At 52.5% G+C, this 24,482-nt stretch overlaps 2 protein-coding genes across 10 annotated transcripts in view; one reads left to right on the forward strand and one right to left on the reverse strand.

Annotated features, from left to right (window-relative positions):
* Positions 1-20,178, forward strand: ZNF335 (zinc finger protein 335). 5 transcript variants are annotated; one of them, XM_081149491.1, is made up of 28 exons: positions 300-381; positions 1,055-1,305; positions 2,653-2,893; positions 3,715-3,792; positions 4,042-4,347; positions 4,444-4,578; positions 5,466-5,612; positions 7,286-7,538; positions 7,622-7,799; positions 8,793-8,905; positions 10,128-10,146; positions 10,255-10,371; positions 10,457-10,533; positions 10,618-10,778; positions 11,559-11,791; positions 12,967-13,060; positions 13,186-13,280; positions 15,781-16,040; positions 16,979-17,090; positions 17,164-17,538; positions 18,264-18,406; positions 18,487-18,641; positions 18,781-18,884; positions 18,977-19,054; positions 19,251-19,334; positions 19,423-19,488; positions 19,573-19,654; positions 19,748-20,178. In XM_081149491.1, exons 2-28 carry the CDS (start codon positions 1,105-1,107, stop codon positions 19,873-19,875), a joined length of 4,035 nt encoding a protein of 1,344 aa, XP_081005617.1. In that variant the 5' UTR covers positions 300-381; positions 1,055-1,104; the 3' UTR covers positions 19,876-20,178. The 5 variants fall into 5 exon arrangements, with proteins under 5 accessions (XP_081005619.1, XP_081005620.1, XP_081005617.1 ...); XM_081149492.1 differs by having other exon boundaries at positions 4,450-4,578; XM_081149493.1 differs by lacking the exon at positions 10,128-10,146 and having other exon boundaries at positions 1-381; positions 8,793-8,915.
* Positions 20,066-24,482, reverse strand: part of PCIF1 (phosphorylated CTD interacting factor 1) — a 12,450-nt gene continuing 8,033 nt past the window's right edge. For 4 of the 5 annotated variants that reach the window (XM_081149498.1, XM_081149497.1, XM_081149500.1 and 1 more), the window contains 7 exons: positions 23,738-23,900; positions 22,904-23,076; positions 22,676-22,762; positions 22,411-22,595; positions 21,642-21,735; positions 21,371-21,546; positions 20,072-21,284 (listed from right to left, as the gene is read on the reverse strand). In XM_081149498.1, the coding sequence (XP_081005624.1) occupies positions 21,056-21,284; positions 21,371-21,546; positions 21,642-21,735; positions 22,411-22,595; positions 22,676-22,762; positions 22,904-23,076; positions 23,738-23,900 (1,107 nt within the window). In that variant the 3' untranslated portion in view covers positions 20,072-21,055. Of the gene's footprint in view, positions 21,285-21,370; positions 21,547-21,641; positions 21,736-22,410; positions 22,596-22,675; positions 22,763-22,903; positions 23,077-23,737; positions 23,901-24,482 lie in introns of all 5 variants that reach the window. The other variant, XM_081149496.1, reaches the window with a different exon arrangement.

Genomic DNA, 24,482 nt, shown 5'->3' on the forward strand with positions numbered 1-24,482 from the left:
AGGACACTGGGAGCCACGCCCCGAGCAGCAGGGCGGCCTTCGCCGCGCCCAACCCTGCGGCCCAAGGTAGGGGCCCAGCAGAGATGGCGTTCAACTCCCGTTGTAACACTCCGCCATGAGAGAAAGTAGTCCCTAAACCATAGCGGACTCCGTCACCCATACTAAGGCACGTATAAAATCCTAGCCTCTCTCCAGACTCCACTATGGTTTTGAGGCCTCGGGGACACCTTCCGGCACACTGGAAACCTCTCTTTCTCCAGGTCGCCGTAGAAAGTAGTTCCGGCCTACGCTAGGTCGATGGGTCCCTCCGCAGCAGGGGAAAGAAGATGGCGACCTCGTCGATGCCGGAGTCGGAGAGGAACGCCGCTACGGAAGCGTCCGGTGAGCGTCGAGTAGAGTCAGGTCGTCCCACTACACCCTGCCGTGAAGTGGGCCCACACTGCGGGAACACCCGGCAGCAAGGTCCAGGCCGGCGGGGCTGTCCGAACAGGGCCCCGGGGTCCCAGGCCCTTTAGTCGCTCTCGCAGTTGCCTGAGCGGAAACCCGGCGCCGCCGCAAGATGGCGTCGGGCCTGGAGCGCAGGCAGCGCCGGGGACAGCCCCGGGTCGCCAGGCCCCGGGACCGTAGCTGTCAGCCCCCTCCGCGAGGGAACTAGGGGAAGGGGGAGCGAGCCACTGACCAAGGGGGCCTGTGGGCTGTACCACCGACCCTGTATACCCAGGGGTACTCAGAATGCCGAAGGGCTGAACCACTGGGCCCTGACGGGACCCTTACAGCGAACCACAGTGAGGGAATCGTGGAGGGGAGGAGAGAGGAGTCATACTGGCCATTGACCACACTCCCGGGGATGGGGAAGGGCCCTGGCCTGAAGGGCAAGGCTTCTCGGTCCCGTTTTACCGAAGCTCCCCTCTCTGCACACGCGAAAGCCCCACCCCGTCGGAGACTCAGTCTGTTCGTCAGCAAAATGGGCACACGGGTGTTGCTGGGTGGGCCGTGGTTGCCGGCGCCAGTAAGGTGGCCCACCTGTACCAGCACCCGCCACCTCTTCTCTCAGAGTGAAGGCCCCAGACCCTGCGCCCCCTTGTCAGGCGGCCCCCCGAGCCCATGGAGGAAAACGAGGTGGAGAGCAGTAGTGACGCGGCCCCTGGGCCTGGCCAGCCAGAGGAGCCCTCTGAGAGCGACTTGGGTGTGGGCACCTCAGAAGCGGTGTCCGCCGACAGCAGCGACGCAGCGGCAGCCCCGGGGCCGGCGGAGGCCGACGACTCGGAAGTGGGGCAAAGCTCGGACCGCGGCAGCAACTCTCTGGTATGGACCGTGCTGGCCGGAGTGGGTGGAGGTGGGGACCGCAGGCAGCAGCGCCTGGCAGCCAAGGGGAAGCAGCCAGTAAGGCTGGCCAGTAGCTAGTATTTGTTTTTTGTTTAACGTGAGTCAGGCGCCATGCCAAGCCCCTAACATGGATTTTCTCATTTAAGCCTCAAACCTTGTAAAGCACATAACACTTTTTTCTACATCTTACAGAAAAGGAAACTGAGGCACGGAGCGCTGACAGGGCCAGGATTCAGATCTAGGCTGTGGTCTTACCCACTGCACTACCCACTGTCATCACTATTTGGGAGATAGGTGTCCTGGTTCAAGTCTTGCCTCTGCCTCTGATTCACAGAGTACCTCTTTGAGCCTCAGTCTTCCTGTCTGTAAAACAGAGTAGGAATACCTGCTTCTGAGCATACTCTGTTGTGAGCTCCCACCAGGCATTCTCTTGGAAACACTTTGTAAAACCATCTCCTCCTGGCTCTGCCGCTTCCCTAGTACCCTTGCTCTTGAGCAAGCTACCCAACTTGTAGCTGTCAGTTTTCTCACCTATAAAGTGGGAATGATGAACATACCTGCCCCAATAGGGTTTTTGTAAGGATTAAATTAATTAATATGAGCAAAGCAATTAAAACAGTGCTCAGCACATAATAAACACTCAAGTATTAGCCATTACTGTTGTTATTATGGGCAAGACAGTGATCATTTTCAAGACATTATAGAGGTGCACAACAATGGCCCCCACTTTGGGGTCCAGGGTTTCATTAATTCAGCAGAGATGGACCTACCATGTGCCCAGCTTGCATTGGATCCTGGAGATACAGCAGGGACAAGACAAATGTGGTCCCAGCCCTTATGGAGGGTACAGTCAGACCTGGGAGGTGTTACACTACACAGTAAATAGTGTTGTGATGTGGGAACACAGGCGACTGCAGCACTGAAGGGAAGTCCTAATTTGGCCTTTTGGGTCATGGTCAGCTTCCAAGAAGAGGTACCAGCCAAATGGCGGGAAGAAAGCTGGGAAAATTTAGCCATGATGTAATGCTGAGAAGCATTTCAGGCAGAGGGAATAGCTTATTCGAAAGTGGAACAAAAATAGCTACACCTGGCTGTTGTGTAGGGGATATGGGGCCTTTACCTGACCAGAGCCAGGTACCCTGGGACTTGTTCTTAGGGAGCTCTGCAACTGGAGGGCTTCTCTCACTAGTACTCAATGGGGCCGAGGGTATGGGTGTCTCCACTCACTATGTCCTTGGGCCTAGAAGCTCTATCTAGAGGGTGGCAGCCTGCCCTGCCCCATCCCTGGCTCCTAAACTCCCTCTCTCCCTGTTTCCTGTCCCGCAGGAGGAAGTATCTGAGAGCAGCTCAAGCACGGACCCCCTGCCCCATGGCTACCTCCCTGATTCATCTTCTGTGTCCCATGGGCCAGTGGCAGGGGTGGCAGGTGGCCCCCCAGCTCTCGTGCACTCCAGCGCACTCCCAGACCCCAACATGCTGGTGTCCGACTGCACAGCTTCTTCCTCAGACCTGGGCTCAGCCATCGACAAGATCATCGAGTCCACCATCGGGCCCGACCTCATCCAGAGTAAGTCAGGCAGAGGGTGGCAAGAGTCGGCCCCCTGGGATTTCCCTGCAGAGTCCAGTAGAACCATCTCTGCTTGTGAAAACTGAGGAAAGTAACTCTCCCACTCTAAATGTATAACATGGGGATGATAACTACCTCATAGTGGCAAATGGTGTGAGGATTTAATGTGCCAGTACAGTCAAGTTCTTAGCATAGTGACTGGCATATGATAAGCACTCAATAAATAAACAGTAACACCTAACTTTATACTGAGGTCTGTTCTAAACACTTTACATCCAATAGCTCATTAATCCTCCCAGGAACCCCAAAAGGTAGGTGCTATTCTTATCCTCACAGTGTAAATGAGAAATCGGAGGCACAGAGGATGTAAAATAATTTACCCACTGTCTCCAGCAACTGTTGGGCCTTGAGCTCAGATGGTCTGACTCCAGAGCTCATGGTTTTCCAAACTGTACCTGCTATTAATGATGCATGTAAAGGAAAAACCCTGGGATGGTCTGGAAATCCAACCCTAAGAAACTGGTGCAGGAGCTGGACCTTAACCTTGGGGAAGTTTGGAGAGGAAGGAGGGGAACTCTCCAGGTTTAGTGGTCATAGGCAGGGCAGCTTGGGTAGCCATGGCATCTGTATGACTGTGGGTCATCATGGCACACAAACCAGACTTCCCAATAGCCCTACCCTGGGTGGGTGGGGAGTGGAGAGGCATCCGAGGTTCAGTGGGGCGATGCAGCTGGTTCAGAGTCACACCGGTGAGCCAGAATGAGTGGGCAATGACAATTGTCATTGTCAACTGAAAATTCCCTCCCCACATCTCTGACTAGGCTGCATCACTGTGACCAGTGCTGAGGATGGTGGGGCTGAGACCACACGGTACCTGATCCTGCAGGGACCAGACGATGGTAAGACTCCAGGGTCCAGACCCAGGAAGCCCTGCAGTGGACGTGAGAGTAGGAGAGGAAGGCTCAGCAACAAACTCACTGTGTGATCTTGACAGAGTATCCACTGCTCTGGGCCTCAGTTTCCCCACTGTTACTCTGGTAGGGAGTTGGGTTCTAGGATTCCTGGGCCTGCCTGAGTGGGACAGCTGTAGCTCATGGCCAACCTCCCCCTCCACTTCCCTTCCCTCCGATTCCCTCACCAACCCCCAGGTGCCCCCATAGCATCGCCAATGTCCAGTTCCACCCTGGCCCACAGCCTGGCAGCCATCGAGGCCCTGGCTGACGGCCCCACGTCTACATCTACATGCCTGGAGCCACCTGAGGAGGCACAGGGTGGGTCCAGCTCCCCAGCACAGCCTCCTCCGGCTTCTGGCACTGAGGAGCCAGACCTGCAGAGCCTGGAGGCCATGATGGAGGTGGTGGTGGTGCAGCATTTCAAGTGCAAGATGTGCCAGTACCGGAGCAGCACCAAGGCCACACTACTACGCCACATGCGGGAGCGGCACTTCCGCCCAGGTGCATTGATAGCAGCCTATCTGGCTGGGACTGCATAGGTGGGGATGGGGTGCTGAGAGCCAGACACAGAAGCTTATCTTACCCCCTTCCCACAAGCGGCAGCAGCAGCAGCTGGTAAGAAGGGACGTCCACGGAAATGGGGTACCTCGACCAAGACCCAAGAGGAAGAGGCACCAGAGGAGGAAGATGATGATGATATTGTAGATGCCGGTGCCATTGACGACCTAGAGGGTAGGCTACTGTGGCTCCCAGGCATACTACCTCCACCCCCATCAACAAATACTGGGCTCTTTCTGGCCCTCACAGAGAGCCAGGTAAAAGGAATTGGCACAGAAACAGCCATAGGTGCCTTCAGTAAAAAATGGAAGAGTTGGGGCACTGGGATTAGGACCTCTGTATGCAGTTGTGCAGGCTGTGCACTGAAAAAGCACCAACCACAGCTAAGGGACACATTCACATTTGTCCAACAGAAATAGAATGCAAGCCACAGATGTACTTTTCTTTTTTATAGCCATATTTTTTAAAAGGATGGAATTAAGTTTAATTGTATAGTTTACCCAATATGTGTATTATTTCAACATGCAATCATTATAAAATATTGTTAGGGAGTTATTTTACTTTTTTTTTTTTATACTAATTTTTGGAATCCAGTGTGTATTTTACACTTAATTATGTCTGTCTCAGTTTAGGCTAGGCACATTTCAAGGGCTCAATAGCCACATTCATCCAATGGCTTCTGTGTTGTCATAGACTTTGTGTCTTGCACAGTCATAGAGTTTGTAGACTTGAATGTTTATTTCAACTGTTTTCTAACAGTGTCTATAAAGTGTCTTGAGGAAGGGGCGCCTTTTTCTAATTCACATAAAGGTGCTGCGTAAGCCAATGGCAGGTGTCAGGAAAAATGCAGAGGAAGGACTGCAGAAGCCTGGAAAGGGATGTGCACAGTCAGCCACGGGGACATCAGGAGGGCTGTCTGGAGGAGGCATCACTGGTGGGCATGAAGGAAGAGTGGACAGGGATGGGGAAGTGGGCCTCTTCTTCGAGAAGTGGGGCAAGGGATCAGGGCTGAAAGGGTGGATCCAGCACTGAATCCCCACCTTCTCTCACTGTCCCCACAGAGGACAGCGACTACAATCCAGCTGAGGATGAGCCCCGGGGCCGACAGCTACGGCCCCAGCGCCCCACTCCCAGTACACTGAGACCCAGAAGGAGACCTGGCCGGCCCCGGAAGCTGCCTTGCCTGGAGACCTCGGACCTCCCAAATGGTGAGACTTGGTCGTGGGTGGGGCCGAGGGATGGCCTCCTTCCCTGCTGGCTTCTGTGGAGTCCTGGGGACTGAGTGTGCTGTACAGAGCAGCATGTTTCAAACCAGGGTAGCCTGCTGGCCTCCTTGTAAAGGGGAAATCTCTCTGAGCCAGGCTTGAGAAACCCCGAGTTAAGAAACGATATATTAGCTTTATTGAAAGGCTGTTACGTGGTAAGTTGTCACAGCACAGGAGAGGTTGAGTCTTTATAGCTGAACTAGTAAGATAAGTTTTAAGTATTATTACTGAAATAAGAACAAAGCTGAGGCCTGAGACTGTCCAAGGAGCACAGGCTTGGAGCATTATAGGCTGGGGCTCCTCGTGGCCGTTCATACCAGCTCTGCCATTTACTAGCTGTGTAACCTGGAGCATGTTACTTTGCCTCTTGAATCCCCTTTTTATAAATGCAAGTGATAGCACCTGCCTTTTAGGATTGCTTTAAGGCATAAATATTCACAAAAAGGCAGATGATAGCTGTCTTTATACATGCAGTTTGGAGGGAATTGTTTCATTTTTTTAGTCTCCTTTTTTAAAATAACTTTTTACCTAGATTTTCCAGAGATGGAAAAGCACACCTGTCTTAAGTGCATAGCTCAGTGCAGTTTCACAAGGTGGACACATCTGTATAACCTAGCACCCCAATCAAGAAACAGGATGTTGCCTGGCCAGGCGTGGCTTAGCGGTTGAGCATCAACCTAGGATCCAGGATATCCCTTTTCGATTCCCAGTCAGGGCACATGCCCGGGTTGTGGGCTCAATCCCCAGTCGGGGGCGTGCAGGAGGCAGCCCATCAATGACGCCGCTCTCATTATTGATGTTTTTCTCTCTCTTCTTCTCTGAAATCAATAAAGATATATTTTAAAAATAAATATTTACTTTAAAAAGAAAAGAAACAGGATGTTACCAGCATTGTCTGTAACCTTTTTTTTTTTTTTTTTTTTTTTAATATATCTTTATTGATTTCAGACAGAGGAAGGGAGAGGGAGAGAGAGATAGAAACATCAATGATGAGAGAGTCATTGATCGGCTGCAGCCCACAACCTGGGCATGTGCCCTGACTGGGAACTGAACCCCGATCTCCTAGATCCTAGGTTGATGCTCAACTGCTGAGCCACGCCCGGCCTGGCTGTCTGTATCATTTTTAACTTTTAAAACATTATATTGAGATATTATTGATGTGCTTGAATAGATAACACTCTTATCTGCCCTCCAGCCACACAGCCTGCCTAGAGAAACCAGTGTTAAAGTGCTGCTGTTGCTTCCCAGACTAGAATGTTCTCATGAGGTCACTAGAGCAGCAGTTATCATCTTCCTTTCCAAATGGGGAAAATGAGACACAAAGGAGGACTAGCTTTGCCTAAGGACACACAGCAAGTCAGTGGCAGAGCTGAACTTATCACGCAGGTCTCCTGACTGAGGTCCCTAGCTTTCTGGCTGCTGCTCCAGACACACATTTAAGTCACGCTGTGCTGCCCTCTAACCACGACCTGGCTGCATCTATGCTGTGACCTGACATGTCCATTGGTGGACTGTGACTATATGTGGGGGAAATATTTTGTCTGGCCTGTGTCACACCTGTCCACATCTGTTCTGGTGTGATGTGGCTGATTTGTGACCTGGCATGTCTGTGGCAGGTGTGGAAAGAGAGCCTCCAGTGAGTTCCCAGAATGGACAGAGCCCTCCGGAGCTACAGGACCCTGAGGCACCCAGCTCCTCAGGCCCAGGACACCTGGTGGCCCTGGGCAAGACCGATAGGGTCCCAGTGGAGCCTAATATAAGCCAATCAGATGCAGAGAACGCAGCACCCACCTGCCAGGAGGAGCCCGACACCCCACCTCGCCGCCGTGGCCGACCCTCCAGGCGCTTCCTAGGCAAGAAATACCGCAAGTAAGTGGAACAGAGATGAGGGTCAGGGAGGCAGCCGGGTGGCCCCAGCCCAGCCAGACCTCTCCTCAACACCCTCCTGGCAGATATTATTACAAGTCACCCAAACCACTTCTGAGGCCCTTCCTGTGCCGCATCTGTGGCTCCCGCTTCCTGTCCCACGAGGACCTGCGCTTCCATGTAAACTCCCATGAAGCCGGAGACCCCCAGCTCTTCAAGTGCCTTCAGTGCAGCTATCGCTCACGCCGATGGTCCTCACTCAAGGTGCGAGCTGCAGCTGGAAAGGAGAGTAGCTGGGAAGGGGAAGGGGAAGGCACAAGGCATGGAGGGAAAAGGAGGCTGGATGAGAGAAGGCAAAAGCCGACTGGTGGCGCCAAGAGGGAATTGGAGGTAACAGGGCCTTCCTGGGCACCATCTCCTGCTGCTTTGCCTGGCGCATGTCTGGGCTGCCATGAGTGGGTTGTAGTTTTCCCCCATGGTTGGTTTTGCAGGTCACACACACTATAGCGGCGTGGCATCTTCAGGGGTGCTATTTGTGTAGTGGACATCATAGGTCTGCTTGTTCACCACCATCGCCAGCAGGTGGCAGTAAAGCTGGTTTTATCTAATTCAGTACATTAAAGTTTTCTAGCAGTTGGCAGTAATGTGTCTCATGAGAGGAGCCCAGTACCCAGGCCTTGTAGGCCACTCTCATTTCATATCTTCACGCAGCCCAAGGAGGTCTCTTATAGGTGTCTATAGTTCCATTTTACTGACCAAGGAAACTGTAACTTGGCTGGACCAAAGTAAGGCAGCAAGTTGGCCATCACTGGGGGTGGGGGATCCTCAAGGAGAAATAGCCACAGCCCCTGTGCTTTCTGCACACAGTGCTTCCTCACACAGGGACCGGTGACCTGGAAGTTGTTCTCTGGAACCTCAATGGTGGGGGACTGGGGTGGCTATCCCATCTTGCAGTGGGGAGGGTGTAGGCTGTGGAGCTGTGCTGCCTGGGTTCAACTTCCAAGTTCATAAGGTCACTGTGGGACCTCAGCAAGTCACTTCACTCTGAGCCTCAGTTTCCTCCTCTATCAAATGGTCAATGGGACAGGGCCTGGTGCAGCACAGCTATGCTTGTTGGGGTGAGTCCCCAGCCCTCATAGGCCCCAATGCTGGCAACACTCCCTCATTCTGCGATCCTGCTCATACAGCAAATCTAGGTGAGGTGTGGCAGGAGGGGAGTCTGAGCCCCCGCCCACTCTCCTTTTGCCTCTCTCCCAGGAGCACATGTTCAACCATGTGGGCAGTAAGCCCTACAAGTGTGATGAATGCACCTACACCAGCGTCTACAGGAAAGATGTCATTCGGCATGCAGCCGTGCACAGCCGGGACCGGTCAGTGGGTGTGGGTGGGATGGGGACAGGGTGGGAACCTGGGAGCCCAGGATAACCATGGTTCCAGTTAGTATCTGCTCAGGGCCAGGCCCATTCACAACACATTACAGACATTGGAAAGAGAAGACGATTTATCCTAGATCACTTGGCTCAAATAGAGCAGTAGCAGGACCTTGAGGTCCCTTACTTAGTCTCTTCCCTGCTACAAGCTTTAGTTTCCCATCTGTAGAATGGGAACTGTCATTGTTGAGGGGATTAGAGGAAATTGTATACCTAAAGGGGCTCCAGTAAATGATCTAAAGATTTCCAGACTCCTGGTCCACACTCATCTTTCATGGCACTGAGAGAGCAGACTTCGGACAAGTATGTGGCAAAACAAAAAGCCTTAGGAGCTTAGTGATAGCTCGCTGAACTAAAATTAGATCTGCAGCTTCAGGAACGAGTTAGCTCCACAGGAAGGAGGAGCAGTGAGCAGAGGTTGGATACAGGGATCCACTAGGTGGATCTGTTAACAAAAATTCCAAAAGAAATTAAAAGAGAATTTTATTCATACATGATTTGCAAATCAAAGAACATAGTCCTCAGTATGAACAAAAGACTTGCAAAAGACTAGGGAAGCAAGATTGTAAACTTACATTATTGGTTTTCTTTTCTCATATTGCCATATATAAATGTATCAAGTCAACAGGTTACACATCTTACATCATTTGTTTTTTGATCAGTGGTGGCAACTGGATTTTTCAGCAGTGGGCTGACTCAGTGGTCAGCAAGTGGGGCTGTGATGCAAAAATCCAACTGTTGGGCCACATATGATGATGTAAAAGTTCTTGTAAGTCCTCAGATCTCAGACTGTGTTTATGGGAAAGCCATTTCTCCAAGGTGCTTACAGGTTTTCCTAAAGTAAAAAGGAAAGGGGGTTTCTATGTCCAAATAATGTTGGGGACATCAGGTTGAACCACTAGTACAACAGTATTTTTTCCTGTGGGACTTCTCAGAGTCTTTAAAATGCAAATGTATTTTGTGACTGAGAGAAGGAATACACCATTCCCAAATGTAGTGAAGTGCAGAACTTATTTATAGTACTCTCAGCATTTTCCCCAGCAAACTCTAAGAGAAAGGGGCTTGGGTGGAGAGTAGGGACACTCAGGGCTGAGACTGGGTCTCAGGGGCTTGAATGGGCTTGGAGAAGTGATGTTCTAATTCCCATGCCTTTTTCCCCCAGGAAGAAGAGGCCAGATCCTGTAAGTCTGGGGCCCTGGCCTGGGAAGGGAACCAGCTTGAGGGCTGCTTGTGGGAATGGGGCCGGGAAGTGAGGTCTCTCCATCTGGCTCCTTCTCATCCCTCTCCAGACCCCAAAGCTGAGCTCCTTCCCCTGTCCCGTGTGTGGCCGTGTCTACCCGATGCAGAAGAGACTCACACAACACATGAAGACACACAGTACTGAGAAGCCCCACATGTGTGACAAGGTAGGTGGGGCCAAGGGCTGGGTGGGGGTGGGGACAGGAAGCCTCCCTGGGTCATCCATCACCCAACTCAGCCTACCCCTTACAGTGTGGAAAGTCTTTTAAGAAGCGCTACACCTTCAAGATGCACCTGCTCACCCATATCCAGGCTGTCGCCAACCGCAGGTATGTCCCTTGAGAGGTCCCTGAGGCTGGAGCAATCCCCACCCCACCCTACCGCTGAACTGTCCTCCCTCTGACCACCGCCAGATTCAAGTGCGAGTTTTGCGAGTTTGTTTGTGAGGACAAGAAGGCACTGCTGAACCACCAGCTGTCCCATGTCAGCGATAAGCCCTTCAAATGCAGCTTTTGCCCCTACCGTACCTTCCGAGAGGACTTCCTCCTGTCTCACGTGGCCGTCAAGCACACAGGTCAGGCCAGCCACTCCTCCCTGTCAGCCCTAACCTCACCCTTGCTCCCAGTCAGAGCCTCAGCTCTGACCTCCTCCTCCCCTGCAGCCACAGGAGCAGCTGGAACCCTTCAGTTGTAAAGGGAATCCCCTCTGCAGGAGCCACTCTAATCTCAGCTCCAGTTCTAGCTCAGCCTACTGCTCTCAGGGTGGCCCTGGGCCAGTCATTTTCCCTCTCTGAGCCTTCCTTAGCTGTGAAATGGGGGAATAGAACTACCGTATGGTGGTTATAAAAATGAGTTCCATTTGTTCCCTGAGCCCTATCTGTGCTGGGCACTGGGCTAGAGATGGGACTTAAATAGGCTCTGCCCTCAGGAGATGAAGCAGCAGAAACAGCATCAGTCTATGCTTGCCCCATGGAAGGCATGCAACAACAGTTGGTTTTTTCTTCTCCTTGGTATCCAGCTGTCTGTCAGGCACACTAGGGGAGATTAGAGAAAGGAAGCCAGGGGCTCCCTTCACCAGATTCCTGTCTACCTGGGGGCTGTTATTCACAAGAGGAGTGTGTGGTCATGTGACCTTGAAAGTAGGCATTGGCAAGAAGGCTGTGAGTGCAGAGGGTGGACCTGGTTCGCTTCTGTCCTGGCCCACCACCATGGACAGCACGTGTGTTTGCCTGAGCTCAGGAAGGAATCACTGGGAGTGAATCACTTGGAGAGGTCCTTGGGGTCATGGAAGGCTTCTCTGAGAGGGCAGGTGAGGGGGTGAGCAGGCACAAGCATCCCCCCACATGTGCCTACAGGGGCCAAACCCTTTGCTTGTGAGTACTGCCACTTCAGCACACGGCACAAGAAGAATCTACGCCTGCACGTACGGTGCCGACATGCAAGCAGCTTTGAGGAATGGGGGCGACGCCACCCCGAGGAGCCCCCCTCCCGTCGTCGCCCCTTTTTCTCTCTGCAACAGATTGAGGAGCTGAAGCAGCAGCACAGTGCAGCCCCTGGGCCACCCCCCAGCCCCCCAGGACCTGCTGAGGTAAGCTCAGCCAAGCAGGCAGCAGACAGAAAGGGCTGGGGCATGTGCCAGGATGACAGTGTGATGTGACCTCTTCCAGCATCCTCATTTGCACATTGGGTGCAACAAAGTGATCCCTGCCTCTCTGGATCGTGGTAAAGAGCAGCTGAGGTGCCGACTGGTTTGTCTCAGTGGTTAAAGCGTTGGCCCGTGGACTGAAGGGTCCCAGGTTCAATTCTGGCCAAGGGCACATACCTTAGTTGCAGGCTCCATCCCTGGCCCTGGTTGGCGAGTGAACTGGAGGCAACCGATTGATGTTTCTCTCTCACATCGATGTTTCTCTTTCTCCCTTCCTTCCACTCTCTCTGAAAAGCAATGGAAAAAATACCCTCAGATGAGGATTAAAAAAATTTTTTTTAATTAAAAAAACGCAGCTGAGGTCACAGACATGCCAGCCCTAAACTCAGAGTAGGGGTAGCTTTCCAGTGCTAGTAATAGAGAGTGGAAATATCAGTAGCTTAACTGTGATAATAGTTTATTATTTTCCCATATAAAGAAAGTCTAAACGTCAGCAGTTCAGCGCTGGTGTGGCAGCTCCATGGCCAGTCATCAGGGACCAAGTTCTCTCTGTATTTTTTGCCAGCCCTCTTAGGGATACCACTTCCATCTTTGTGGTTGCTCATGGTTCAGTATAGCTGTAGGAGCTCCAGCCTTCCTAGCCACATCCTAGGCACAAAGCAGGAGGAAAGGATGGGGGAAAGGCAAAAAGGATGTCTGCCATCTATCCACGTATCTTCCTTGTGAACTTTACCAGAAGCTCCTGCTCAGCCATATGACCACACTTTACCTAACTATAAGAGAGGCTAAGAAATATAGTCCTGTAGCTGAGCACGTTTCCTCTTCACTTCCCCGCCAAAAGATGGACTGTCACGATGTGCTGATAGAACACAGGCTCTGGAATCAGTCTTGTGTTCAAGTCCCAGTTCTTCTATTTACTGGCTTTGAGATCTTAAGCCAGATACTTCACCTCTCTGAGCCTCAGCCAGTTCATCTGTAGCATTGAGCTGGTAAATGCCTTTAAAAGTGGTTGTGAAGATGAAACAAGCCAACATATATAAAGTGCCCAATACATAGTATGTGCTTGGCACTTGAATCTGAGCTGCCCTCTCAGGGTTGGCCATATCCCCACCCTGCAGGTCCCCCCAGAGGCAGCACCTTTCCAGTCACCTGAGACTCCCCCACTGCTCTGTTCTGACACCCTGGGTGGTGCCACCATCATCTACCAGCAAGGTGATCTCTGAGGAAGGGTGGGAGCCAGGGTGCTGGGGAAGGGTAGGGCTCGTGCTGGAGGAGGGGGAGGGCATTGGGTGCCATTTTTCCAGCCCTTTCTAAGTCTCAGGTCCCACCCAACCCAGGAGCTGAGGAGTCTACTGCCATGGCCACACAGACAGCTTTGGATCTGCTGCTGAACATGAGTGCTCAGAGGGAGCTGGGGGCTGCCGCCCTGCAGGTGAGCTACCTGGGGACCTCTTCAGTGAACACTGGGAGGAGAGGAGAGCAATGAAGCAGACATGCCCCACCCTTGGGGAGCTCCCAGTTAGTGGGTGAGACAGATACACTGACACCCAGTGGGGACAGGCACAGGAGGGGCACCAGCTGTGCCAGGGAGGCTTCAGGAGGTCAGGGAGGTCAGAGGATCTCCCACTTCACTCTCCAGAATCGCTAGCAACCTCTGCAATGCTGAGCAGTGAGCACTGCTTCTCATGCTTTCCTAGCTCTGTGGCCAGCCTGTGCCTATGGGTCTAGACTAGCTTTCCATCTAGCTTAATGTCCTCATTCATGACACCTCCTGCAGCCTGAGGAACTCCAAGGCTTTCTCTAGCTCAGACCTCTCTCTTGCCTGTGCATCTCAAGCCCACACCCTCTCCCAAGTTCATCATCTTTACTTCTTATTCTTCCATCCAGCTCCAGGTTCACCTTCACCCCCATCTCCTCTCCTCCTGTACCTCCCTGCACTTCTCTAAGAGAAGTTTGTGTGTGCCTCCTGTCTCCCAGCCTTTCGAAAAGATGTATATTTTTGAGGTGATAAATTTCAAGAACTTGGAGCAGTAACAGGCTGCTGGGGGCTGGGACAAAACTCCATGGAAGAGGGAGCCTGGTGTTGGATCTGGAAATCTTCATAAGATTTAACTTATGGCGTTTGGAGGTGTAGAAAAGTTTTACATTTTTAGATACTTAAACGTATCAGTCTTTAATCGTTTTGCCTTTAGTATCATCCCTGGAAAGGCCTCCTTCACCCCCCAAGACTATATAAACATTCATTTGTACTTACTTCTTAGGGTTTTATTTTTTACACTTAAATTTTCACTCCAACTTATTTTTGGTGTATGCAAAAAGCTAGGGGACTAACTTAATATTTTTTCCAAAGTTGTCCAGTGCAGTATATCGAATAATCTTCCTAGTGGTTGGAAATGTCCCCTTTATCATTCTCTAGATTCCCACACATTCTGACCTGTCTTCTCTTCTTGTGCCAGTATCATGCATTTTTTATTACAAAAGTATGTGCTTGTAAAAAAACAAAATGAACATTATGTTCTATATATAAGGTGAAAGTCTTTAACATTCCTCCCTTCCCTTAGATGACCACTGTTAGCAGGTTAATAAGCATGTCTCAAGTTTTATTCATGGGCACACTGACAGACGTTTTGTTTCTTAAAAAGTGGGATGTCATCTCATCAACAACCTGTCTTTTCTTCACTCAGCAGTGTGGGGGGCTCAGCCTGGTGGGTACATGCAGATCTTCCCAACATCTCCACATCACATCTCCATATCCTTCCATCAGATGTCATAACGTTTACTTCGTTAGTCCTTCACTGGTTGGGTTGTTTCGTTTTTTCATTAACTCAAGGCAGTGCTTTAGTGCACATATATTTTCAGGTGATCATAGACATTTTTTTATTTAAAAAAATAACAAAAAAACCTCCTAAAAGTAGAATTGGTGGGTCTGAAGGTATGAAGCCTCATAAAAATATATGTCAATTTATAGGACCACCACTAGAGAGTGTTTCTCTACACCCTTGCTGACACTGGGTATCATCAGTCTTTATAAATTTCTTCAATGTAATAGAAGCATATTTCATGATCATAATTTATAATTTTGTGATCATAAATGAGATTGAACTTCTTTCTGTATGTTCATAGACCATTTTATTTCTTCTCTGACGTACCTGTGTGTGTCCTGTATCATCTTTTAAATTAGTCCTTTTTATTATTGCTTTGCAAGAGCTCTTTATATAAAAAGTCCACCTTTTCTCTCTCATATGAATTGTTAAATCCCAATCAACTCCTCTCCCCAATTTCTTTGTTTTCTGATTTCATTTTATGGTTTGTTGTGTTGTAGGTTGTGGCATATTTCTGTCATGATTAGAAAAATCTTCCTACCCAAGGATATAAAAAGTTATCCACATTTTTTCTTCATGTATGTAGAGTTTTATTATTACATTTAGTCTTTAATCCATTTGAAGCAGGCTTTGGAGTAAGATCTGAGGTCACACTCTTTTTTTTTTCTTAAATGTTTTGCCATTTGTCCCTCTACTCCAAGATTTCTCAACCTTGGCACTTTGCGCCAGATAATTCTTTGTTGTGGAGCTGTTCTGTGCATCCTAGGATGTTTAGCAGCATCCCTGACCTCTACTTGCTAGATGCCGGTTGCACCCCGCTCCCAATTGTAACAACCAAAAAAATGTCTCCAGACATTGCCCAGTGCCCCTAGGGGATAGTATTGCTCTACCCTGTTCTTGTTAAGTTTATTTCCAGTAGCTGAACGGGATCTGGAAAGCCAAGCTGTGTTTTGGAAAGAACACACAGTTGGGGTTGTGCAAATAAGGGCTGGCAGCACTGGGTCTGGCCAGAGCTTGGGTGAGCTTTGAGTCCTTGAGATAGAGAAGAGCCTTAAACACCAGCTCCTTTGTCATAGACCCTGCTCAAAATGCACACTGGTGCCGTTGCAGGTGGCTGTGGTGAAGTCAGAGGATGCGGAAGCACAGTTAGCATCCCCTGGTGGGCAGCCCTCCCCAGTGAGTGCCACTCCACAAGTGGTAACCCTCCATGTGGCAGAGCCAGGGGGCGGTGTGGCAGCCGAGAGCCAGCTAGGCCCCCCTGACCTACAGCAGATCACCCTGGCACCCACTCCATTTGGTGGGGCTGGCTACAGTGTCATCACAGCACCCCCTATGGAAGAGGGGACATCAGCTCCTGGCACACCCTACAGGTAAGGCCTGCCGCCTGCAAGGCTCCCTTCAGCCAGTTGTAATCATGCTGCAGGGAGTCAGAAGGACCCTTCCCATCCAGGCATAGTTGTCGGGAGGTAAAAATCCTAATACATATAAAGGGTTTGGACCATAGAGGAGTTGTATCCTTCTCAGGTCAAAAGCTACTGTCTTTTGACCACTTAGATGTTCCAGGCACTTGACATTTGTGAGCTCACCTAAACCATTCCCAGGAGGTCCACGTTTCCCTCATTTTACAAATGAGGAAACAGGCTAAGGAGGTTAAATAACTCTCCTAAGGTTAGCCATATAGGTGAGGATTTTAGCCCTGCTCCCTTTGGTTCTAAAGCCCATGTGCTTTGTTCTGGATGATACCTGAAGGTGTTTTCCAGTTCTGACCTTTGGAACAAACTGGGGTTTGTTGGTGGCATTGGAGGCCTGGCATCTGCTCTCGGCTTCCTCCACACTTGAGCAAATTTTGGGCAGAAATGTATTTTATGTTGACCAAACCCCTGGGCAGTCTGAGGACGCCCTGAATCCAAGTACCAAACTGTGTAGTTGGGATGGGAGTCTGGATCACTGGCCCCGTATCTAGGCAGCCCTGTCTCAGCATCTGCCCTCTACTCTTGAGCTGCAGGTCCCTGTCAGCCCTGTCTCCCCTACTTGACCAGACTTGGGCTGGAACCCTTGGGCCTTTGCCCTGCCACTCCCCACTATGCCCATCAGGGGGTGGGATTATCACTCGTGAGCAGGATGATACTCTGGACACGGCACCATTGACAGAAGACAATGGAGGTTCAGCTGGTAAAGGGCAGAGCCAGGATTTAACCTGTGGTGCAATCACCCCTCAGTTGATGGCTTTGTTGGGGAAGGGGACTTCTGTGGTCCTCTATCCCCTCCTAGAACGCTGACTCACCTCTCTCTTCCTCTGTGCCCACAGCGAGGAGCCCCCAGGGGAGGCAGCCCAGGCTGTGGTTGTGAGTGACACCCTGAAAGAAGCTGGCACCCACTACATCATGGCAGCTGATGGGACCCAGCTGCATCACATCGAGGTGAGGCTGGGTATCCCACCAAACCCCATTTCCCTTCCCATCCTTCCTTCTTCATGCTCCCATCTTTCCACAGCTGACTGCAGATGGCTCCATCTCCTTCCCAAGTTCCGATGCCTTGGCCTCTGGAGCCAAGTGGCCTCTGCTGCAGTGTGGGGGACCACCCAGAGACGACCCTGAGCCCCCAACTCCAGCTAGAACCCACCCAACAGGAGACCCCCAGGGCTCTGCCTCCCCACCTCCTACAACTAGCAAAGCCTTGGGCCTACTAGTGCCCCCCTCACCACCATCTGCAGCCACTGCATTGTCAAAGAAGTTTTCCTGCAAGATCTGTGCCGAGGCCTTCTATGGCAGAGCTGAAATGGAGAGTCACAAACGGGCCCATGCTGGACCGAGTGCCTTCAAGTGCCCTGATTGCCCCTTCAGCGCCCGCCAGTGGCCTGAGGTCCGGGTAGGTGCCACCCTGTCTCTACTGGCACTGTCTTGTGTCACAGACCTTGACTGAGCACTCCCTCAAGCCAGCCCCCTGTTCCTCTCTAGTCAGAAATGACTCAGCAAAGCTCCCAGGCAGCTCAGTCTGTGAAGAGGGAGACCAGATGACATGACTGATGCCCAACAGTGTCCCCAGAGTAAACAATGCACATGGCAGAGCACAGGCAGGGAACATGTCCTGTGGACTTGGGGTGCTGGGAGATGCCACAGAGAAGTGGCGGCATGTGGCATGCTTAGGGAAATTCCAGTCATTTAGAATACAGAGGGCAGAGTTCAAGGGAGGTTCTGGGGCAGGTTCATGGTCCAGTTTGGGGGACTCCCTCCCTTCACCCGAGGATTTCGTTTTCAGATCCAACCATACACTGAATTCTCACAGCACTTCAGTAATGGGAGCAGGGCCCAGGAGCCTAGAATGTCAGGGCTGGGAGAGACTGTCAGAGGTCCCTTCATCTGAACCTATACATTTAGGGGTAAACTGAGTCTGAGCAGGGACAGGATTTTCCAAGTGACCAAGGACAGAGCCTCTGGCTTTCCCTCTCTTAAGGACATGGCACCAAATCTTGGTCTGGTTTGTACTTTTTACCCAGCTCCTTCCAGATCCAGTTCAGAGGACAGTTCCCTAACAGCTCTTTGGGAGTTGTCTGTCCAGACCCAGCTGATGCCCCCAACTCTGCCCCTCTATAGGCCCACATGGTGCAGCACTCAAGCCTGCGGCCTCACCAGTGCAGCCAGTGCAGCTTTGCCTCCAAGAACAAGAAGGACCTGCGGCGGCACATGTTGACCCATACCAACGAGAAGCCTTTTTCATGCCACCTCTGCGGGCAGCGGTAAGACTTGGTACATATAGGCTGGGGCTGCTGGGCATGCATGGTAGGGCCACCCCTGAGCCTTTGTCCCTCCCCTGCAGTTTCAACCGGAACGGGCACCTCAAGTTCCACATCCAGCGGCTACATAGTCCTGATGGGAGAAAGGCAGGGACCCCTACTGCCCGGGCCCCAGCTGGGACCCCCACCCAGACCATCATTCTGAACAGTGATGACGAGACACTGGCTACACTGCACAGTGAGCTGCCCCAGGGGACCCAGGGTAGACGAGGGACTTGAGCCACTGCTCCAGAGAGCACCCTTGGGCCATGGTGGGGCCTGGGGCATATCAGATTTTCCTGGAGCCCCTGAATGAGCATGCTCCCCTCTCTGCCCAGCTGCACTCCAGTCCAGCCACGGGGTCCTGGGCCCAGAGCAGCTACAGCAGGCACTGGGACAGGAACACATCATCGTGGCCCAGGAGCAAACAGTGACCAATCAGGTAAGAGCCTGCACTGGGGGCCCTGCTGGCAGGTCAAGGGAAAGGGTGGGGCTCATAGAGAGCTAAGGCTAGAGCTGGCTTCGCTGTGGCAGGAGGAAGCCACCTACATCCAAGAGATCACCACAGCAGATGGCCAGACAGTACAGCATCTGGTGACCTCCGACAACCAGGTGAGCTGCTGCTGAACACCTCAGCTGTGAGTGCCCCCCTCCCAGGCCACACTTTGGGAAGCAATACTTTCCAAACCACCCCTCCCAGGGTGTGTGCTTGCAACTGCCAATAGCGCCCCAGGCCCCTCTGCTCTGCTATCCGTACTGAGCTCCTGCTGAGCAGGGCCCCAGCACCTGCCTCCTCTCCACCCTTCAGGTACAGTACATCATTTCTCAGGATGGAGTTCAGCACCTGCTCCCCCAGGAATATGTTGTGGTCCCAGAGGGCCATCACATCCAGGTAGGCCAGGCCTGGGATGTGTGTGTGATGTGAGGAGAGGGATACACAACCTCCTTCTGGGATCACCAGGTTGGCTTCCTCTCTCCAGGTACAGGAGGGCCAAATCACACACATCCAGTATGAACAAGGAGCCCCATTCCTTCAGGAGTCCCAGGTAAGTACCCTTGGGAGACCAGGTGGAGCTGGGGCATGGGCAGGGCTCTTCTAAGGCCACATCTCATTGGCTTCTCCCCTCCAGATCCAGTATGTGCCTGTGTCCCCAAGCCAGCAGCTCGTAACACAGGCCCAGCTAGAGGCTGCAGCACACTCAGCTGTCACAGGTATGGTGCTTAGATCCTGAAGACCATGGGGCCCGGGGCCCAGGCCTAGCTTCTGGGGCCTCAGGCTCACCATCCTTTCCCCTCCTCTGGCAGCGGTGGCTGATGCTGCCATGGCCCAAGCCCAGGGCCTATTTGGCCCAGAGGAGACAGTGCCTGAACACATCCAACAGCTGCAACACCAGGGCATCGAGTACGACGTCATCACCCTGACCGATGACTGAGCCTCAGGGGCACAACAGACCATGGATATTGGGGCTAGCCCTGCTAGGGGTGGGGAGGACCCACCAGGAATCACCTCCCTGCTGTACCTAGGATCTTCAGATACTGGACAGCCAGCATACTGTTGCTCCAAGGGAGCCAGACCTGTGCTATGGGGGTTGGGGGGGCAGCCAAGGGCACCAGCCAGGACATGCTGGGTGCCCCAGCCTGCAGGCAGGCTTTGGGAGAGAAATTTTATTTTTGTTTTGACGGACCCACTGGCCTCAGTCTCAATAAAGGGACCAGAGTCCAGCCCTGGCCGGCTCACTTTGTCCACTTGCTGCTATAGCCTGAAGCAGGCAAGGAGTTGGGGAGCAGAAGGAAAGGTGGAGCCTGTTACAGCCACAAGCGGGGAGTGAGGTGGAGGCAGCCTAGCCCACAGTGCATCCAGCCTTGCCTCTGTAAGTACAGTGGCCGGACAGCAGGGCAGACCCTTGGGGCAGATGCCCAGCACAGCCCGCAAGAGCTCCCAACTTCCTCCCCTGGGCCCCAGAGGAGCAGCCTGTGATGGCTCTGAGCTCTATTTCCTCCAGACCCCGGATGGTAAAACACACCTGGCTGCCCACTCACTGTGGTGGTTCCAGGGCCAGCGGGTGTCTAGGTTTCTACCTGGGCACAGCCACCAGTCCTCTGCTTCCCAGATGGATTAACACAGGCTTGGCACAGGCTCAGCTGTGGGAGTTTGGGGCTTACCAGATAGATGGTGCAAGGCTCTGGACTCCAGACCTACTAGGCACAGGCTAAGGCCACCAGGGTCCCAGTTGTGGGGACAGCAGGGTAAGAAGTTAGACTTAGAGCCCTGGGGTGGGGTGTTAAGGCCCAGGGTTCATGGGGTGAGCCTGGATGTACAGGAGTGTGGCTCCAGGTTCCTCAGCTTTCTCTGCCCTCAAGACCCTCACTCATTCTTACCGGAGGGTTTTTGTATTTCCTTTTACAAATGAAACAAGGTGGCACAGGAGGGGGGAGAGAAGGCGTGGGGCCTATTTACAGTGGACTTGGAGTTTGATGTGGGAAGTTGGGGGTAGGGCAGGGAGGGGGAGCCTTGGCAGAGCCATAATCTTCCTATGTCATTGGCAGCCTGAGAGCCCTGAGTCCCAGCAGTCCGTACCAGCACCCTGGGGCTCCTCCTCCCCGCAAGATATGTTAAGTGGGGTGAGACTCTCGGCTAGGGCCCTGCTCTCGGCCTGAGTCCCGGTCCTTGGCCTCAGAGGATGAGGAGGAGGAGCTGGAGCCATGGCTGCGGCCTGACTGCCGGTAGGCTGTGCTCAGCTCCTGCAGCCTCTCTGCTGTTGGCCCCCACTTGGCAAAGCCAGGGTCGTTCTGCAGGAAGAGCACCGCTGTGTTGTGGACCGCCTTGTAGTGCATTTCCTCCCTGCGGGCAGAGACAGCGGCTCAGGGTAGGGCTTGGCTGACCCAATCAACACAGCCTTCCTCCCCCTGCCCTCCCCGGGCACCCACTTCTTGCAGATGTGTTGGGACCCACTGCGGTACTCATGCTCAAAGGCGGGCAGGACCAGCTGGTGGCGTTTAAAGCGGCTCTGCTCCATGCGGGTGAGCGCTGGTGTCGGGGGTTCCCGCCACTCAGGGATGAACACAATAAAGGACAGGGGCTCCGGTGAGGTCTCGAGCAGTTTCTGTGGGAGGTGGCACGGAGTGGACGTCAGGGACTGCCCTCCAGGTGGCTGGCAATCTTGCTTGCCATCCCCCACCGCAGAAGCAGCACACCCACCTCGAAGTGAGAGACCATGGCATCCATGAGCTCCTCACAGAACGGAGGGTTGGCCTCAAAGGAACCACTGAGCGGGGAGAAGTCCAGGCAGGGCCTAGGGACAGAGGTGAGCATTCTAAGTCCCAGTCCCTCAGCCAAAAACAGGTGCTTCCCCCACCCGTAGGCAGCCACATTGAAGAGATGGTCCTGATCAGGCCAGAGGCCAACATTCATCCCTAATTCATCCTGGCACAAGATGTGGCCACCTCTATTGAACTGATGAAGACAGAGAGGCTCAGGCTTGATGACCCAAGTCTACCCAGCTGATTAGTGGAAGAGCTGGAGCTCAATCCAGCTCTGACCCCACTGCCACCACAGCACAAGCCATACCCAGGAATTCCCTAGCTGCTGAACTTCCCCTGTTGCTGGCCTGGCCTTGTCTTCCTACTGGAGACAGCATCATCTCCTGCTCCATGCTCATCTCCCTCTTCCCCCACAACCCCCATGTTAGTCTGTAAGGCCTGTGAGTGTGTATCACCATTTCTCTTTCCTCCTAGTACTCCAAATATGGGCTAATTCACTGAGAAACCCACAGGCTTGGGGTCATAGGCTCCCAGAGATTCAGGGATATGTCCAAGGTCACATAGCTGGTGGGGTGAAGGCAGGGACTACACCCAAGACTGCCTGACTCCAAAGCATTAGAAAGCAGCTGACCGAGGTGGGATCTGTGCTCTGGATGACAGCTTCCCAGGCCTGGGCAGGAGGGGCCCAGTAGTCCCCTAGCTCTCACCCGCGGGAGCCAAAGTAGCCATCTGTGTCGGGGAAGGCAGAGCAGTACTGGCGGAAGTAGCAGTTGAGGGGTGAGGCAAAGCACTCAAAGCTGACACCGAAGAGTCGGTGGAGGGCCTCGAACACGTGCACCGGCAGCGATCCCTGCAGGCCTGTCCCCTCGTAGAGGCCCACGCCAAACATCATCTGCAGAGTGGCCACAGTCAGCATCTGATGCTCAGCCTCCCCCTCCAGAGGAGCCCTCCCCTGCTGCCCCAGGCCAATACCTGGTACCGTCGGAGAAGACACCAGACTCGGGGCAGAAACCTCTCAAAGGCAGAGTCATCAATGCAGCTGTAGCGATAAAGGAGCCACTGTGGGAAAGAAAGCAGTGGGCTTCAATTCAGCACAGGTGCCTCCCTCATCACTGGCTTCTGAGGATTCTGGGTTAAGAAAGATCTAGCCTTGTTTCTCCCACCTGTGGAGACCTGCCTCCCCCTTCCCCCAGCTCTTACCAGTTTACTGAAGTAGTTGCGGCTGACCTTGACCATCTCTCCCTTATACCGGATGCAGACCACATTATTCTCTATGTGCATCTCCACGCTGGGCATGGGAGGCGCAGACACAGCCAGCCGTACTGGATAGCAGTATACCAGGCGGGGTTCCACCTCTGGGGCCTCCACCTCCTCTGTGGACAGGGAGAGCAGTGAGGGGCCACCCTGTCCCTACTCAGCCAGTACTCACCCTGGACAGCCTTGGGTGTCCATTGTGTGCCAGGGGCTTCCCACCTCATCCCAATAACCAAGGGAGGTACATCCCATCCCACAGAGGAGTAAGTGCAGCTCCGACAGTTCGGTAGCAAAAGACACGGCCAGGTGATTAGTAGGGGCAAGAACTGGTGGCCATGCCTCAAGGCCTGGCAGGCAAGCTTGGCTCAGATGCTATGCAGAACTACATCATCTTCATCACAATAGTTACAATACCTCACTTAAGGATCTTTTGGGGCCAAACACTTTTAAGTTACCACTGAATCCTCCTCATGTGATCCTATAGATATCATACCTCAGTTTGAGGAAACAGGCTGACAGAGAATGGATATAAATGAAAGTCTAACTACTTACCCCCTGCCTGTGTTTCTCTCCCACCTTCTCTCCTCACTTCTCCGTTTCCTAGAGGAGTCATGAGACCCCTGGCCAAAGGACACAGCAGATCGTGTCCCAGACATTGCTAGGAGGAATGGGCCTCCCCAAACCAGTCTGTGCCTTGAGGCTACCTCACTTGTCCCTTCAATCACAGCCTAGGATAGAATTTATGGCCTCACAGCTGGTTCCCTGCTACTGGCTTCCTACCTGGGATGTTGTTTTCCTTGAGGATGGCAAGGTGCTTCTCTCGGATCCGTTTGACATACTCCAGGGAGATGTGGTAGATCTTACTGCAGATGCCCTCCACGGAGTCCTTGGCCGCAGCCGAGACATGGGGGCCACACTGTTTCCGCAGATGCTCCAGGCGATCCTGGGGGAGATAGGGCTCTGATGGGCTCGCAGGCAAGGGAGGGCTGCTGGAATGCAGCAGTCCTCATTTTGAAACAGGTTCTGCTACTTACTAGCTATGTCACTTGGACAAACCCCTTGATGTCTCTGAATCTTAAGGGTACATGATATACTTACCTAGCAAGGCAGGTAATTAGGTGGAATACTAAATATGATCATTACTGTTAAGGGCTTAACAAGCCCCTGGCATACAGTAAGTGTCCAATAAATGCCATCATTTAATGTGGGAGTTACACTGTGCCATATCCCATGATACTTGCTGGGGAAACAGATAACCAGGCATAGTCCCTGCTTATAAAGCATTTGCAGTCTACTGGGGAGAGAAACCATTACAAAATGGGGTCCTTCCTAAATCATTGCAGATTTGAAATTTGATCTTTTATCAACTTGCAAGAATAAATGTGGGCCTTTGTAATTCTGCTGAATCACACATGTGAAAGTGATGAGTGAAAATGAGTCTCTCTGGCTAGTGAGCACACACCTACCTTTGTCAACCTCTATGTGTCAAGTACACAGTTGCTATTGTGAAGTGCGAAACTTTGTT

This window comes from Miniopterus schreibersii, assembly GCF_964146895.1.
Source record: "Miniopterus schreibersii genome assembly, chromosome: 10".
NCBI classification, from domain to species: domain Eukaryota; kingdom Metazoa; phylum Chordata; class Mammalia; order Chiroptera; family Miniopteridae; genus Miniopterus; species Miniopterus schreibersii.

Excerpts from the sequence above, each read along its gene's own strand:
- ZNF335 (XM_081149491.1), top strand. The coding sequence starts at position 1,105 with ATGGAGGAAAACGAGGTGGAGAGCAGTAGTGACGCGGCCCCTGGGCCT. Across the intron at positions 7,800-8,792 it reads GCCGATGGTCCTCACTCAAG|GAGCACATGTTCAACCATGT; the intron begins GTGCGAGCTGCA and ends CCTCTCTCCCAG. Across the intron at positions 10,779-11,558 it reads CGTGGCCGTCAAGCACACAG|GGGCCAAACCCTTTGCTTGT; the intron begins GTCAGGCCAGCC and ends ATGTGCCTACAG.